The sequence below is a fragment of the Schistocerca americana genome, chromosome 4 (assembly GCF_021461395.2).
Source record: "Schistocerca americana isolate TAMUIC-IGC-003095 chromosome 4, iqSchAmer2.1, whole genome shotgun sequence".
NCBI classification, from domain to species: Eukaryota; Metazoa; Arthropoda; class Insecta; order Orthoptera; family Acrididae; genus Schistocerca; species Schistocerca americana.
This window is the reverse complement of record NC_060122.1, coordinates 604,366,831-604,385,732: the sequence shown is the minus strand read 5'-3', so window position 1 is coordinate 604,385,732 and position 18,902 is coordinate 604,366,831. Positions and strand designations below refer to the sequence as shown.

The 18,902-nt window shown below is 41.3% G+C and overlaps 1 protein-coding gene across 1 annotated transcript in view; it reads left to right on the top strand.

The window, feature by feature from the left end:
• LOC124613064 (glycosyltransferase 25 family member) overlaps nt 1-18,902 on the top strand; it is an 804,128-nt gene that overhangs the window by 769,029 nt on the left and 16,197 nt on the right. Inside the window, 1 exon segment of the mRNA XM_047141647.1 lies at nt 15,841-16,044. Coding sequence (XP_046997603.1) covers nt 15,841-16,044 — 204 coding nt within the window.

Here is an 18,902-nt window from a genome sequence, read left to right as displayed (position 1 = left end):
TACCACAATCAGAAAAATTAATTTTGTATACCCCGCTGTTTGCTAGTAATTAGGTCGTATCTGTGCTACTGAAATACACTGAGTTGTGGTGGTTTTCACGTATTAGGAAATAATTCTATAGTTGCAGGATTTCAGTGCTGCTACAATCTGTGATACCTCTCCAGGTATGGTACTGTACATCACTTCTTGCAGACACTGAAAGAGTCAGGGGCAGTATTCGGGGCGAGGAGGAGGTGAAATTACGTGTTCTGACTGTGTAAGTTTTATATTGTTTAATCAGGCAGCGACATAGCAACAAAGCTGAACATGAACGCAACTGCGGGTTCCATAATTATGACTTCGCATATGCTGAGCATGTACTGAGTGAGGGCTACAACTACAAGCCACAGTTCCATGTCCTTCACTTAGCAAACAAGGGCCAAAAACTTAGTCCGTTTGAAGCCCTGGAAACCAACAAACATCTTGCCCACAGCCCTGATGTAATCTTATATGACCGAACGCAGTTAGTACTTCCCTTCCACTAAACTTCACTCAATCCTCTCAGTTTTCCATTTCTTCCCATACTGTGTGTTCCTTCATATTGCTCCATTTTCCTTTATTTGTTGATTTCTTTTATTTTATTGAGAGTGCCTATGTATTCCGTTGTTACAATTCTTAATTCTTTCCTTTAATTGGTTTCTGTAACACTTTCCATATCTAATACCTCTTGTAGTAGCCTTATCAAGTACTAATTTTACTTTACTTTATTGGGTTTGCTTTTTTAATGTAAGCCGGCCGGGGTGGCCGAGCGGTTAAAGGCGCTGCAGTCTGGACCCGCGCGACCGCTACGGTAGCAGGTTCGAATCCTGCCTCGGGCATGCATGTGTGTGATGTCCTTAGGTTAGTTAGGTTTAAGTAGTTCTAAGTTCAAGGGGACGGATGACCTTAGAAGTTAAGTCCCATAGTGCTCAGAGTCATTTTTTAATGTAAACTGTTACGCAGGCACGGTTTTCAGATTTAGTGTTAATGTTTTTCATCTTTCCTCCGATTATATTTATTTATTGTTGAGATTTTTACCTTTTAAATTGCATAACCACTACAGTGTCAAAGATGTCATTTACTGTGTGCCTCAATCTAGATGTGAAACATCTTTTCCAGTGTTTTTGCAAACGTTGTAACATCTTTGGCGACAACAGTCAGTTAAAGTCTGATGATGGTCTTGGAAGCCGAAAACCGGTCAACTCGTTAAATTAATCCTGTAGAATAGAAGCTATATAATGCTTTCATTTATTATAATGTTCTTTTACCAAGAACCGACGGAAGAATCAGTTCCTTCAGCGTCATCTGATTTGATTCGATTACATTTCGCTACCCTTGTTTGTTCAAATGTTCTTTTTTGTTATTTTGTTATTTTATTTTTTAAGTCCTTAGCTGTTTCTGACAGAATTACAATGTCATCAGAAAACCTCGAAGTTTGTATTTCTTTTCCGCGAACTTTAATTCACTCTCCAAATTTCATTTTGCTTTCGTTTATGCTCCCTCTGTGTACAGCTTATATAACTCCAGGAGTAGGCTACAGCCCTACCTCTTTCCCTCCCAAACTACTGCTTTCCTTCCATGTCCCGGCTCTTACAACTGCAGTCTGGTTATTGTACAAGTTGTAAATGACCGTTCGTTTCCTGTACTGTATACGTGTTAGCTTTAGAATTTCAAAGGATGTATCCCACTCAGTATTATCAAAAGCTTTCTCGAAATCTACAGAATCTGTAAACATAGGTGTGCCTCTTTTTAACTTAGGTTTAAGATAAGTCATATGGTTAGTATTGCCTCGCGTGTTCCTACATTTCTACTGGAACCGAACTGATCTTCCCCGAGGTCGGTTTCGGTAATAATCACATCTGTCAGCACCTGCCAGAAGAACAAGAAGAACGGAAAATGAACCATCTTTACTTAGTGTCTTCCACTCTGGGAGCTTTGCGACTATTAATGATAATACATAAATATATTTTTATTTTGTAAAGAGGAAACGTTATTACCAAAAGCCTCGAAAATTTATTTACTGATTTACTTTATATTCTTACTCAGTACTCTAATGAACATTCAGATGGACACACGCCATGTATTTTTAATTTATATAATATTTAAATATATGTAAAATATATAAAGGGGAATTATTACCAAAAATCTCATAACGTGCTCGACCGATTTATTTCAAATTTTAAACGTTACTGACATAAACGCTTGCACACATAAAGACTATAAATTTTTAATACATAATATAGTAGTGATACGTTGTTATCAAATGGGAAAATTGTATTTATGGCTTACCAGCTTATGGTTTGATAACTACTACATAATTTGAATTTGCAATAACAATAAACAAGGCCCAAGGTAAGAGAGAGGGTATCGGTGGACAGAGGGGTGGGAAGAAATGGTCACAGAAAGCGGAAAGGAGGAGAGGCCGGAGAGATGAGGCAGAGATGGACAGAGAGAGGGAGAAGAGATGGATATAGAAAGGGGGAGGAAGTGATGGTCAGAGAGCGGGGAGAGAGGGGGCAGGAGTTGGAGAGAGACAAGGGAAAAAGGAGATGGACAGTAAGGGAGGAGGAGATGGAGAGAGAGAGGGAGGAGAAGGTGATGAACAGAGAGAGCGAGACAGAGATGGAGAAAGAGAAGTTGAGGAGGAGATGGACAGACACAGGGGGGAGAAGGAGTTAGGACATATATCCAATACATACAATTCCCATACGTATTAAGAACGTGTGCTTTCTCTTTTCTTTCTTTTCTGTTTAATCAGACTGAGCCACAGCAGTGTGTAGCCAGGAACAGCTAGTTAATACTAATACTAATAATAATAATAATAATAATAGCTCTTCGATAACCACAGCGACTGCATAGAAGTGATGGAAAAAACAGATGCCTATAAATATCTAGGATACAGACAAAAAATTGGAATAGATAATACAAATATTAAAGAAGAACTAAAAGAAAAATATAGACAAAGACTAACAAAAATACTGAAAACAGAATTGACAGCAAGAAACAAGACAAAAGCTGTAAATACTTATGCTATACCAATATTGACCTACTCATTTGGAGAGGTGAAATGGAGTAACACAGAACTAGAAGCACTCAATACACTTACACGATCACAATGCCACAAATATAGAATACATCACATACATTCAGCAACAGAAAGATTCACATTAAGCAGAAAGGGAGGAAGAAGGGGATTTATCGACATAAAAAACCTACATTATGGACAGGTAGACAATTTAAGAAAATTCTTTATAGAACGAGCAGAAACTAGCAAAATACACAAAGCAATCGTTCATATAAATACATCGGCTACACCATTGCAATTTCATAACCACTTCTACAACCCTTTAGATCACATTACATCAACAGATACGAAGAAAGAAAATTGGAAAAAGAAAACACTACATGGCAAACACCCGTATCATCTAACACAGCCACACATCGATCAAGACGCATCCAACACATGGCTAAGAAAAGGCAATATATTCAGTGAGACAGAAGGATTCGTGATTACAATACAGGATCAAACAATAAACACCAGATATTACAGCAAGCATATTATTAAAGATCCCAATACCACAACAGATAAATGCAGACTTTGCAAACAACAAATAGAAACAGTAGATCACATCAAAAGCGGATGTACAATACTAGCAAATACAGAATACACCAGAAGACTTGACAGTGTAACAAAAATAATACATCAACAACTTGACATACAACATAAACTAATAAAACAACACGTTCCCACATACAAGTATGCACCACAAAATGTACTGGAGAATGATGAATACACAATATAATGGAACAGAACCATTATAACTGATAAAACAACACCACATAACAAATCTGACATCATACTCACCAATAAAAAGAAGAAATTAACACAACTAATCGAAATATCCATACCCAATACAACAAATATAGAAGAAAACAGGAGAAAAATTTGAAAAATACATCCAACTGGCTGAGGAAGTCAGTGACATGTAGCATCGGGATAAAGTCGACATTATACCGATTATACTATCAACTACAGGAGTCATACCACACAATATCCACCAGTACATCAACGCAATACAGCTATATCCAAACGTATATATACAACTACAGAATCTGTAATTATTGATACATGTTCAATTACCTGAAAGTTCCTAAATGCAATGTAACATATACCTTACAGTTAAAAGGAAGTCACGCTTGATCAAGGTCCGCGTCACTTTCCATTTTTAACCAGACATAACGTCTGAGAAAGGAAAGAAATAATAATAATAATAATAGCTGTAATTACTAGCACAATAACCCTGGGTTCTGTGTGGGTCGGCGGTGGGGTGAATGGACTACTGTATCCTGTTGTGGGGTTGTCAACCGCAGAGGGCTACGGTGGGGACGAAGCCTCTCCGTCGTTTCTAGGTCTGGAACAATACAGACATAGTACATACACTGCTTGGACACGTGTAAGAGGGGCGCTCATGGAACGTTTTGTACAGTGAAGAATGCAGACTTCCTGAATTTACGAGTCTGTTCATGCATCAGTCATATGTGCACGTATAATACTTTGGAAAATGCAAAAATTTGAAAACGAATGAATCATTCATAGTAGCTCTGTAGTGTACAAGTGGAACAGTGCCACTTGCTACAAATTTATACGCCAGTGCCATGCATAGCTTACAAGGGAACCTCCCCATCGAACCCCCCTCAGATTTAGTTATAAGTTGGCGCAGTGGATAGGCCTTGAAAAACTGAACACAGATCAATTGAGAAAACAGGAAGAAGTTGTGTAGAACTGTGAAAAAATAAACAAAATATACAAACTGAGTAGTTCAAGGGAAGATAAGCAACAATAAAGACGACAGGAACGCAGGAGCGCCGTGGTCTCGTGGTAACGTGAGCAGCTGCGGAACAAGGTCCTAGGTTCAAATCTTCCAACAAGCATAAATTTTAATTTTAGTTTCAGTTTATGTGACAAACTCTTATCTTTTCATCACTTTTTTGGGAGTGATTATCACATCCACAAGAAAACCTAAATCGGGCAAGGTAGAAGAATCTTTTTACCCATTCGCCAAGTGTATAAGTTAGGTGGGTCGACAACATATTTCTGTCATGTGACGCACATGCCGTCACCAGTGTCGTATGGAATATATCAGATGTGTTTTCCTGTGGAGGAATCGGTTGACCTATGACCTTACGATCAAATGTTTTCTGTTCCCATTGGAGAGGCGGCACGTCCTTTCGTCTACTAATCGCACGGTTTTGCAGTGCGGTCGCAAAACACAGACACTAAACTTATTACAGTGAACAGAGTTGTCAATGAACGAACGGACAGATAATAACTATGCAAAAATAAAGAAAGTAAAATTTTCAGTCGAGGGAAGGCTTGAACCAAGGATCTTTCGTTCAGCAGCTGCTCACGCTACCACGGGACCACGGCGCTTCTAAGCACACTTCGTCCATGATGTTGCTTATGTGGCCCATGGACTACTCAGTTTGTATATTTTGCTTATTTTTTCACAGTTCCACACAACTTCTTCCTGTTTTCTCAATTGATCTGTGTTCAGTTTATCAAGGCCTATCCACTGTGCCAACTTATAACTAAATCTGAGGGGGGTGCGATGGGGAGGTTCCCTTGTTAGTATAACAGTTCCTTCTTAACCGGAACTTCTGTTTAACAGTTCCTTCTTAACCCACGACATTTAATGATAGTGTGACATGTATGCCTGTGAGCTTCATTTGAGAAAACTACGGGCCCCTTTAATTCAGATGCTTTATTTTTTGTAAGAACGTGCAGGAACTTCCGTGTAACAAATCAACACGATTACCCGCATGTGTATTGCGTACGCTTTACTGCTTCTTCTGTGTGGTGGAGACAGAACTTGAATCCCAGTGCGCTTTGGACCTTGCCATAATTTGCAAGCCATCGAACTATGATACTTTTATCATCTTGTTTGCACGTTCAGTCTCATTTTCTGGTAGGTGCTGTCACTCGATCGTATTCTCACTGTCAATAATTTAATGTTAACAAGAAATCATTGCTATCTTTTTATGCTTGGCGTAGTACTGGCTGTTGGTGAAATGGCCCATTATTGAGCTTCCGTTGCTTTCATTCAAAAACAAGCCGAGCATGTTTGTGCTTCAGAAGAATTACAAGTTAAAATGAGTGGAATTGGGCTTTCCTCCAGAAAAACCTTGAACGAAACTATTTTAATGTATCTGTGTCCATTGTCGCAGAAAAAAATCCAGAATTTCTGTGTGTTTCCGTACACATGATGTCGATCTCGAACGCATTTTCAGTGATTCCTTTCCGTTCGCGTACTTTGAGATAATGTAAGAGCCCGCACTACTTTGAACTGGAACGTTGCTGTAACTAGTCACGTGACCAAATTGGTTATCGCTACGGCCAAGTCTGCGCTGTGCTTTGCCGAATATTAATAATAAAATTATTATTATTATTTTTATTATTATTATCGTTATTACTATATCCTTCCTTTGATCGTGTTCACCAGTATGCAATTTGGTACCCAGCACCGAGATAATATATTGTCGACGTCTTCAATATGAAGACGGTTTGATGCTGAACTCCATGAACCTGCTCTACGCAAGCCATTTCATCTCTACATATTATTGTATCTCCCTCTATAATTTTATTTCCGCCCCCACCCTCTCCACTTCAACTCCATTATCAAATTAACTGTTTCTTGATGTCTGAGGATGTGTCCTGTCACGGATCCCTTCTTTTAGTCACTCTGTGCCATAAATTTCTTTCCTCCCTAAATCGATTTCTTGTCTCTTCACTATTCATGCCATCAACTCATTTATTTTTAGTATTCTTCTTTACCACCCTTTCCAGATGATTCTATCCTGTTCTTGCCAGTTCTTTCTATTGACCTTGTTTCACATCCCAGACATGTCAAAAATGGTTCAAATGGCTCGGAGCACTATGGGACTCAACTGCTGAGGTCATTAGTCCCTTAGAACTTAGAACTAGTTAAACCTAACTAACCTAAGGACATCACAAACATCCATGCCCGAGGCAGGATTCGAACCTGCGACCGTAGCGGTCTTGCGGTTCCAGACTGCAGCGCCTTTAACCGCACGGCCACTTCGGCCGGCCCAGACATGTCTTCCTAGCACATTGATATTGGGTATTAAGAAATACTTTTTCTCAGAAATACTTTTTCTCAGAAATACTTTAGTTGCTATTGCCGTGCCGTATTTTATATACACTCTACTCCGGCCATCCTTATTTATTTTGCTACCCAAATAGCAAAAACTCATCTATTACAGTTACTATCTCATTTCCTATTTTAAATCCTCCAGTATCGTTTGCTTTAACTCGACTAACTACATCACATTCTCCTTATTTTACTTCTGTTCACTCATAACCTTTTTTCAAGACACTATTCATACGGATCAGTTTATCTTCAGAGTCCTTTGCCATCTCTACATCTACATCTATACTCCGCGAGCCACCTTACGGTGTGTGGCGGAGGGTACTTATTGTACCACTATCTGATCCCCCCTTCCCTGTTCCATTCACGAATTGTGCGTGGGAAGAACGACTGCTTTTAAGTCTCCGTATTTGCTCTAATTTCTCGGATCTTTTCGTTGTGATCATTACGCGAGATATATGTGGGCGGTAGTAATATGTTGCCCATCTCTTCCCGGAATGTGCTCTCTCGTAATTTCGATAATAAACCTCTCCGTATTGCGTAACGCCTTTCTTGAAGTGTCCGCCACTGGAGCTTGTTCAGCACTCCGTAACGCTCTCGCGCTGACTAAATGTCCCCATGACGAATCGCGCTGCTTTTCGCTGGATCATGTCTATCTCTTCTATTAATCCAACCTGGTAAGGGTCCCATACTGATGAGCAATACTCAAGAATCGGACGAACAAGCGTTTTGTAAGCTACTTCTTTCGTCGATGAGTCACATTTTCTTAGAATTCTTCCTATGAATCTCAACCTGGCGCCTGCTTTTCCCACTATTTGTTTTATGTAATCATTCCACTTCAGATCGCTCCGGATAGTAACTCCTAAGTATTTTACGGTCGTTACCGCTTCCAATGATTTACCACCTATGGCATAATCGTACTGGAATGGATTTCTGCCCCTATGTATGCGCATTATATTACATTTATCTACGTTTAGGGAAAGCTGCCAGCTGTCGCACCATGCATTAATCCTCTGCAGGTCCTCCTGAAGTACGTACGAGTCTTCTGATGTTGCTACTTTCTTGTAGACAACCGTGTCATCTGCAAATAGCCTCACGGAGCTACCGATGTTGTCAACTAAGTCATTTATGTATATTGTAAACAATAAAGGTCCTATCACGCTTCCCTGCGGTACTCCCGAAATTACCTCTACATCTGCAGATTTTGAACCGTTAAGAATGACATGTTGTGTTCTTTCTTCTAGGAAATCCTGAATCCAATCACAAACTTGGTCCGATATTCCGTAAGCTCGTATTTTTTTCACTAAACGTAAGTGCGGAACCGTATCAAATGCCTTCCTGAAGTCCAGGAATACGGCATCAATCTGCTCGCCAGTGTCTACGGCACTGTGAATTTCTTGGGCAAATAGGGCGAGCTGAGTTTCACATGATCTCTGTTTGCGGAATCCATGTTGGTTATGATGAAGGAGATTTGTATTATCTAAGAACGTCATAATACGAGAACACAAAACATGTTCCATTATTCTACAACAGATTGACGTAAGCGAAATAGGCCTATAATTATTCGCATCTGATTTATGACCCTTCTTGAAAATGGGAACGACCTGCGCTTTCTTCCAATCGCTAGGTACTTTACGTTCTTCCAGCGATCTACGATAAATTGCTGATAGAAAGGGGGCAAGTTCTTTAGCATAATCACTGTAGAATCTTAAGGGTATCTCATCTGGTCCGGATGCTTTTCCGCTACTAAGTGATAGCAGTTGTTTTTCAATTCCGATATCGTTTATTTCAATATTTTCCATTTTGGCGTCCGTGCGACGGCTGAAGTCAGGGACTGTGTTACGATTTTCCGCAGTGAAACAGTTTCGGAACACTGAATTCAGTATTTCTGCCTTTCTTCGGTCGTCCTCTGTTTCGGTGCCATCGTGGTCAACGAGTGACTGAATAGGGGATTTAGATCCGCTTACCGATTTTACATATGACCAAAACTTTTTAGGGTTCTTGTTTAGATTGTTTGCCAATGTTTTATGTTCGAATTCGTTGAATGCTTCTCTCATTGCTCTCTTTACGCTCTTTTTCGCTTCGTTCAGCTTTTTCTTATCAGCTATGATTCGACTACTCTTAAAAATATGATGAAGCTTTCTTTGTTTCCGTAGTACCTTTCGTACATGATTGTTATACCACGGTGGATCTTTCCCCTCGCTTTGGACCTTAGTCGGTACGAACTTATCTAAGGCGTACTGGACGATGTTTCTGAATTTTTTCCATTTTTGTTCCACATCCTCTTCCTCAGAAATGAACGTTTGATGGTGGTCACTCAGATATTCTGCGATTTGTGCCCTATCACTCTTGTTAAGCAAATATATTTTCCTTCCTTTCTTGGCATTTCTTATTACACTTGTAGTCATTGATGCAACCACTGACTTATGATCACTGATACCCTCTTCTACATTCACGGAGTCGAAAAGTTCCGGTCTATTTGTTGCTATGAGGTCTAAAACGTTAGCTTCACGAGTTGGTTCTCTAACTATCTGCTCGAAGTAATTCTCGGAAAAGGCAGTCAGGATAATGTCACAAGAGTCTCTGTCCCTGGCTCCAGTTCTGATTGTGTGACTATCCCATTCTATACCTGGTAGATTGAAGTCTCCCCCTATTACAATAGTATGATCACGAAACTTCTTCACGACGTTCTGCAGGTTCTCTCTGAGGCGCTCAACTACTACGGTTGCTGATGCAGGTGGTCTATAGAAGCATCCGACTATCATATCTGACCCACCTTTGATACTTAACTTAACCCAGATTATTTCACATTCGCATTCGCTAATAACTTCACTGGATATTATTGAATTCTTTACTGCTATAAATACTCCTCCACCATTGGCGTTTATCCTATCCTTGCGGTATATATTCCATTCTGTGTCTAGGATTTCGTTACTGTTCACTTCCGGTTTTAACCAACTTTCCGTTCCTAATACTATATGCGCACTATTTCCTTCAATAAGAGATACTAATTCAGGAACCTTGCCCTGGATACTCCTGCAGTTTACCAATATTACGTTAACTTTTCCTGTTTTTGGTCTCTGAGGACGGACGTTCTTTATCAACGATGATAATGTCCTCTCTGGTAAGCCGTCAGGTATTTTATCGTTTCGCCCAAGGGGGGGTCCCTCTAACCTAAAAAAACCCCCGTGTGCACGCCACACGTACTCTGCTACCCTAGTAGCTGCTTCCGGTGTGTAGTGCACGCCTGACCTGTCTAGGGGGGCCCTACAGTTCTCCACCCAATAACGGAGGTCGATGAATTTGCAACCATTATAGTCGCAGAGTCGTCTGAGCCTCTGGTTTAGACCCTCCACACGGCTCCAAACCAGAGGACCGCGATCGACTCTGGGCACTATGCTGCAGATATTAAGCTCAGCTTGCACTCCGCGTGCGATGCTGGTTGTCTTCACCAAATCAGCCAGCCGCCGGAAGGAACCAAGGATGGCCTCAGAACCCAAGCGGCAGGCGTCATTCGTTCCGACATGTGCTACTATCTGCAGCCGGTCACACCCAGTGCGTTCAATAGCTGCCGGAAGGGCCTCCTCCACATTACGGACGAGACCCCCCGGCAAGCACACCGAGTGCACACTGGCATTCTTCCCCGACCTACCCGCTATTTTCCTGAGGGGCTCCATAACCCGCCTAACGTTGGAGCTCCCTATAACTAATAGGCCCGCCCTCTGTGACTGTCGGGACCTTGCCGGAGAATCGGCCACTGGCCCAACAGGCGAGGCATCCTGTGGTGGCTCGGAAACGATGTCATCACCACTAGGAAGCACCCCGTACCTGTTGGAAAGGGGTAAGGCAGCTGCCACGCGGCCAGATCCCACCTTCGCCTTTCGGCCAGGCACGCGCGAGCCCACCACTGTCCGCCATTCACCCTGGAGTGATGGCTGACCGGTAAGATGCTCACTGCCGGAAGACGCAGCGACATCAGGGGTTCCATGTGATTCCAAGGCCACCGAAGTAGGCATAGGTCTCACCACAGTTGCCCCAACGCCACTACGAGCCGACGCCTGCGCCTCGAGCTCGATGAGCCTAAGAGACAAAGCCTCCACCTGCCCCCGAAGAGTGGCCAATTCTCCTTGCGTCCGCTCACAACAACCACAGTCCCTACACATTACTATGTTTACCCTACTCTATACGGTGACAAATTCCCAAGATAATCTTCTGATGAGCTACTCTGATAATCAAGAAACACTCACTGAAATACGAGACGTGAAAACTACGCTAGGTTTTCCCAGAAAAACTATTTAAAAGCTAAGAGCAGCAAATAAGTACAAAAACGCTTTATACAAACAGTACTCGCTGCTGCTGGTGCTCTCGCTCTGGCTGTCACAAGACAACTGCTGATTCAAGTGACTAGTGGCTAACGGCCGCGAAACAAACAAAAGACGGTTTTAGGGCGCTTTCTGTTCTAAACGATCAAGAAAACACTAAGAAATCTAACACGAAAACTACGTAAAGTTTTATCAAGAACTGTTAGTTACTATGCAGAGCAGATAAACACAAATAGAATCCCTTCCTTAGTGGAAGGTCGTAAACAAAATGCAAAAATCTCTGACAGGATTACAAATGCAGCAGGCAAACCTTAAAGTATTTTGTAATGTTTCCATCAGACGAGAAACCAACCGCTGTTTAGTATTTTAGAAAATGCATTATAACTGGCAGCTGTTTCATTTAACATATATATCATCTACCGATTTCGGTGATGGATGGATGTCGATATCGAATTTGAAGAAATGTTTTAAGAAATCCATTGTACACGACATAACTAATCAAAAATATGTATACTGCAAGGTAAAACAGATCAGTTAAAAACATATTCCATTTTCCTGTTAAGCTGGTACGAAATCAAGGCCGTGGCGGATACATGTGGGGAGCGCGCGGGTCCCCCCCTCCCGCGGAGCCAATGTCATTGCCATTGCCACCTGCTTGCTTCGTCAGCCGAATCGAGTTATCGAGTAGTTGTACTTTCCTATGTAGCACGCGCGTCCGTGTCATTGTATTTTATACGTTTCTGTCTGGCACTTAGATAGCTAACACATACCTACGAGAAACGTCGCGGCCATTCTAGTGATATCGATACGTTGTCCTCCCCTCTGGTGGCATTTGTTCGAGAAAAGTCGCGAATATTCTACTGTTTTCTTGTACAGAGAACTTTCGATACGTAGCGTTTTAACTACGGCCTATTCGCCTAATAGGAAGCTAGTTTCATTCAGAAGCAGAAATATTAAGACTGAAGAATGAATAAGTAAACAGTACTAGTTGTAGCAAGTGCAAGTGTGTAGATTAGTCAAGAGTGAGAGTGATCAGTTCATTGTGAAGTATTAATAATAGTAATTCATAGCAATTACATATTTTTGCTAATAACGTAACAGTAGTTTCTTATACCTAACATGTAATACGGATTAGGTATGGGAAACTACTGATGCATATATCTCCGGTTGATGCGTATATCTCCGGTAATAGTGACTTTCGAGAAGATTCCTAAAAACGCATTGTTGTGATATAGGCCATCTATCGAAAGCACTAGAAAGGAACGGAATGGACAATAAAAGCTACACACACACACACACACACACACACACACACAAATTGCTGGATGACACCATCATTGGAAACTCGCCCTTATATTTAGCGCGCCCCGCCCCCCCCCCCCCCCTCCTCGAGGTTTTTCTGTACCGCGATTGTCACAGTGAAACCACCCAAACAACTATCGTAACCCGTCCTTGCGAAATATGTTCGTTAATATTTCAAGGAGTTGTTTGGGTGGTTTCACTGTGACAATCTCGATGATCTCGTATCAGCTTCTAAGGAAATCGGGGCATGTTTATAACTGATCTGTTTTACCATGTAAGTGTACATATGTAAATCTGATCCATATTTTTGGTTTGTTTTGTCATTTTCGTGTACATTGCATTCTTTCAAAAAAAATAATTTTTTTTCAAATTCGATGTTGACAGACATTCAACGATGATAGTCTATAACCGAAATCAATAAATAAAACAACTGAAGGTAAAAATTCATTTTCTAAAGTGTTATTGTTCAACGTTGAATGTTAATTCCGTTTCCAAACTTCTTCTTGGTTTTTACTGCTCGCTCAGTGTACGGGTTGAAACATGCAGCGACCCGTCGTATCGCTTCCAGTGTAGTACGAAATGAAATAATTCGGGTCTAGTGAAGCAGGGGGTCAAGTTTATCAGGGGATACAACCCGTCGACTTTGTCCAATGACATCAGAATTGGCCAGAGAGCATGTATTACAAAGTTGAAAGAGCTGATAAGAAGATTCAGAAACAAAGGAATGCGAGAGAGAAAAGCTGTACTTCACATATATAAGGGCCAGTAGTATTTTCACGTTAACGATATCGCGTGTTTGTATCTTACAAGGGGAGGCCGCCAATTGTGAAATTCAGATTCGATTCGTACTGCCCATAATAAAAGCTCATTGCCAGAGGTGTAATGTGGCAAAGCACCAAGATGCACTTCTCAGCCGTTGTAGAGAAAATCGACAGTTAAAAGAAACCGTTGCTGTGATATACTCTCTACTATTAATAATTTACTACAGCGTCGTGGTGCAGCGGTAAGCGCTCGGGTTCGTAATCCGAAGGTCGCTGGATCGAATCTCGCGCCATGCAACCTTATTCTTTTTTTTTTTTTTAATATTTGTTTTTTGTAATTCAAATGTGTGTGTATACACACACACGCTCACACGCACGCACGCACGCACACACACACACACACACACACACACACACACACACACACACACACACACATATATATATATATATATATATATATATATATATATATATATATATTGCAACAATTATGCATATAATAAGTTGTTGAAAGTCGTTTGTCGTGGAAAAACTGGCGACTTCGAACATCATTATGTTTTCCGCAAACAAAGTTGTATTTCACAAATGTTATTAATTGCCTTCATAATGTTAACCACGTATAGTTAACGGTAGACGTAGAAACGATATTCCGAAACGAATACGTATAGCGTAAGTCAAACGTTCAGTTAGAATAGAGACCCCACGAACACAAATTTGCTGTGGCAGGTATGAAATATAAACTCCGTCACTCGCTCGTTACACTTGAAGGACAGATGTTGAAAGGGCCGAAACGAGCCGCCGCATAACAGCGTAGTTGCCTGCTAACTTCGAAAGAAGGTAGATGCGGTCCCTAGCGCAACTTATAACATCGTCGAAAATCAGTGCGGACCTGAGAGCTTTGGTACACCCTGTTAAACAAACGGAAAAATGGAGGCGGTACAATTTGAGAGCGATCCGCCTTCACCAACATGCATAAGCAATTCATTAATAGTTTATATATATATATATATATATATATATATATATATATATATATATATATATATATTTGAATTACAAGAAACTAATAATAAAAAAAGTTGCACGGCGCGAGATTCGATCCGGCGATCTTCGGATTACGAATCCGAGCGCTTACCGCTGCGCCACGACGATTGCAGAAAATTATTAATCGTAGAGAGTATTTCACCGCAACGGTTTCCCTTAGCTGTCGATTTTCTCGACAACGGCTGAGAAGGGCATCTTGGTGCTTTGCCACATTACACCTGTGGCCATGAGCTTTTATTATGCGCAGTATGAATCGAATCTGAATTTCACAATCGGCGGCCTCCCCTTGTTAGTATTTCTCCGCACAATACAATGGAAAGAAATGAATGACATATATTACTAGCAAAGAATACATCACGTTACGTGTATGTCAGTTGTATCTCGAAACTCTTTCGAACTGTATTGCTTAAGTGCAGTACGGGATACAAGTTTAGCGTACGTCGATTTCTTAGTTTTAGCTAGCATTGCTGTACCGTTGTTCACTTGAACTATGTATCGCCTGCTTCACTAAACCGTAAATGAAACACCCGATACAAATTAAAAGCTCATTCGAAGTGTGTTGCCTAAGTACAGTACGGAATACGAGTTTGTCGTAAGTCAATTTCTTCGTTTTCACTAGCATTATTGTCGTGTTCTTCATTTGAACGATGTATCCTCCGCTTCAGTAAACCCTAAATAGAACACGGGATACAAATTGTAGATGTGTTTTTTATTTCGTCTCCGCTATTACTAACAGTCTTTTCTTACGTACATATCAGTACTACTGATGACAGAAGGACCTTCGTATGTAATATCTGTATACCAGACTTCCGTTGACCTCTATATATGTACACTGGTAACAAAGAGGTGGAAATAGAGGTACGTTACATTTGCAACCTGTACTTCAATTGAACTACACGGAGACAAGAAGACGACACATGTACAATTTGTATCCCGTACGTCACTATGCGGTACAGTTTTTTGTTGCCTTGGACGCTAATAGTATCCCATTCGTTACATGAGCTATATAGCTGTACCCAACATTTGTATCTTGCTCTCCAATTGACATGTATAGTGTCAGTGTGAAGGCGAAGTGAAGGACGGGATACAAATTGTAGTTGTGTCGGGGGTTTAGCAAGTACACATTCGAAAATGTCGTACTTACACTAGTGCGACCTAGCAACTACATTTCTCACGAAGGTCTGCTGCTAAGTGCCGGTGACGACGTTTTGTTTTTGTGCGCAGATACCTGGGACGCAAGAGGATGCAGGAAGCCGAGGAGCCGTTTGTGGAGGGCAGTGACAACCTGGTGAAGGCCAGCTACTCCTACTGGACGCTGGGGTACCTGCTGAGCCGGCAGGGCGCCCGCAAGCTGGTGGACGCCAAGCCGCTCGACAAGCTCATGCCCGTGGACGAGTACCTGCCCGTCATGTTCGACAAGCACCCCAAGTGAGTTTCTTCTGCCATTTCCGTACTAAATAGACCGAGAAATAAAAATAAGATCTTATGGGCGTTGATGCCAAGTCCTCTTCAAACTTCTCCCAAAAGTTCAGGAGTCGTTTGTTATTCCCGGCTGACGGAACGGTGTCGAAAAACTGCGTCGCGTTCGTTTGTAAAAATGATGTTTTCTCGCATTTTTCCGAAGAGGTGGCGCTGTAAAATAAAGTTCCAACCTCTCACTGGTGGATCGTCATCATTGGGTAGATGTAATAAAATAGATAGGGTGTAGTACCAAATTATTGTTGTCTCCGTGCTGTCGTACTAGTTTCCTAATTATTGTTTATATTCTTCTAGTTCCTATATGGTTGGGTAGTTACTTCTTTGATGTCTGGAATCCACGTAAACTTGATAACCGTCATTCCTCCTAAATTGACGCTCACCCTTAGAGATCTCAACTTCCAGAATCTCTTTCTTTACCTAGGACTTGTGTGTTGTTAAAATGTGTTTTCTGGCTAGCAACTGTTTCTCTCGTATTCCGCTACACTTTATATGGCATTGGTGCTCATTTTAAAACGACATTTTATCGTCGCCACAGTTTCGACTATACAGGGTGGTCCATTGATAGTGACGGCCAAATATCTCACGAAATAAGCGTCAAAAGAAAAAAACTACTAAGAACGAAACTTGTCTAGCTTGAAGGGGGAAACCAGATGGCGCTATGGTTGGCCCGCTAGATGGCGGTGCCATAGGTCAAACGGATATCAACTGCGTTTTTTTTTAATAGGAACCCTCCTTTTTAATTACATATTCGTGTAGTACGTAAAGAAATATGAATGTTTTAGTTGAACCACTTTTTTCGCTTTGTGATAGATGGCGCTGTAATAGTCACAAACATGTAAGTACGTGGTATCACGTGACATTCCGCCAGTGCAGACGGTATTTGCTTCGTGATACATTACCCGTGTTAAAATCGACCGTTTACCAATTGCGGAAAAGGTCGATATCGTGTTGATGTATGGCTATTGTGATCAAAATGCCCAACGGGCGTGTGTTATCTATGCTGCTCGGTATCCTGGACGACATCATCCAAGTGTCCGGATCGTTCGCCGGATAGTTTCGTTATTTAAGGAAACACGAAGTGCTCAGCCACATGTGAAACGTCAACCACGACCTGCAACAAATGATGATGCCCAAGTAGGTGTTTTAGCTGCTGTCGCGGCTAATCCGCACATCAGAAGCAGACAAACTGCGCGAGAATCGGGAATCTCAAAAACGTCGGTGTTGAGAATGCTACATCAACATCGATTGCACCCGTACCATATTTCTATTCACCAGGAATTGCATGGCGATGACTTTGAACGTCGTGTGCAGTTTTACCACTGGACACAAGAGAAATTACGGGACGATGACAGATTTTTTTCACGCGTTCTATTTAGCGACAAAGCGTCATTCACCAACAACGGAAATTCACGATGGCTGCGACAAGTGCAACATCAGCGACCTTGGCGGATTAATGTGTGGTGCGGCATTATGGGAGGAAGGATAATTGGCCCCCATTTTATCGATGGCAATCTAAATGGTGCAATGTATGCTGATTTCCTACGTAATGTTCTACCGATGTCACCACAAGATGTTTCACTGCATGACATAATGGCGATGTACTTCCAACGTGATGGACGTACGGCACATAGCTTGCGTGCGTTTGAAGCGGTATTGAATACATATTTCATGACCGGTGGATTGGTCGTCGAAGCACCATACCAAAGGGTGACGAAATGTCTCCCACTGTAAGGTCATGATGTTTTATTTAAATGATTACAAAATCAGGTAAAACGAACAGTGAGGTTGTCATTATAAGAACATTACTGTCGTCAGTATGATGTGATACTGCCCAGGGCCTGTAATGATAAAGGGCCCGTTTAGGTCAGGCATATTGTATGCAGAAGTGGAAGAGAGAGCACCACTAAATTCTACAATCCGTATGCATCGCCTACACACAGAAATTGCTGTTACAGTGTATTTATGGAGCCCAATGAGTGAACTGCGTATTTTCCGGTGAGGAAGATCACTGGCAAACAGTCTTCGCTACATTAGGTTACTTAAACTGAGGTCATTCTGAGCTCGAATTTATGGTCAGCGACTAAATGTAAGATCAATGAGTCGGATGCGAGTTTTGCAACTGTGAAATACTTTCCAACGTTATAGAAACGAATATTAAATTTGAACTAATATTGCGAAAATTTTGAACTTGGATAGCTTAGAATGAAAATCTTTCTGTTTATTGCAAAGGAAAACAATTTATATTCTAAAACATTCTCTGCCATACACAACTTTAAACAGGTCACGTCGACCAAATCTTGTCGAAGAACTGACAGAAACGTATAACGGATGGCAGTAAGATCCCTTGGCTTTTGGTTTGGCAGTATTCGACAGCCACTTCTGGTCGCAAGTAAATGAAGAAAGGCAGCGCGTTTTTGTTATCAAGTAACGTCTTCATCAGTTACTTTAGTTTTAATGTAATCTACGAGTAATTGCTGATGTTTGATATTAACATGAAAAGGATTCCGTTGACGGATAAAGAGCCTGTTCTTAGGCAACTACTACTGTAATGACCAAAAGGCATTAAATGATCTTCAAGCACTTGTGTTCCAGCAGCGGCATGAAGAAAACGATAATAATAATGACGGTACTAATCGAATTATCGGGTAACTTCACACTTCACTCCACAGTGGATTTTCTCGAACTAAGAAATTTTCTGAATTAGTGAAAATTCCAAAGTGGCTTCACATCGAGGCTATGATGCCTAGAAGAGTCCTTCCATCCTGTTGACATGAGAATAGCATAATTTCTGCGTCAAAAGCTTCCTT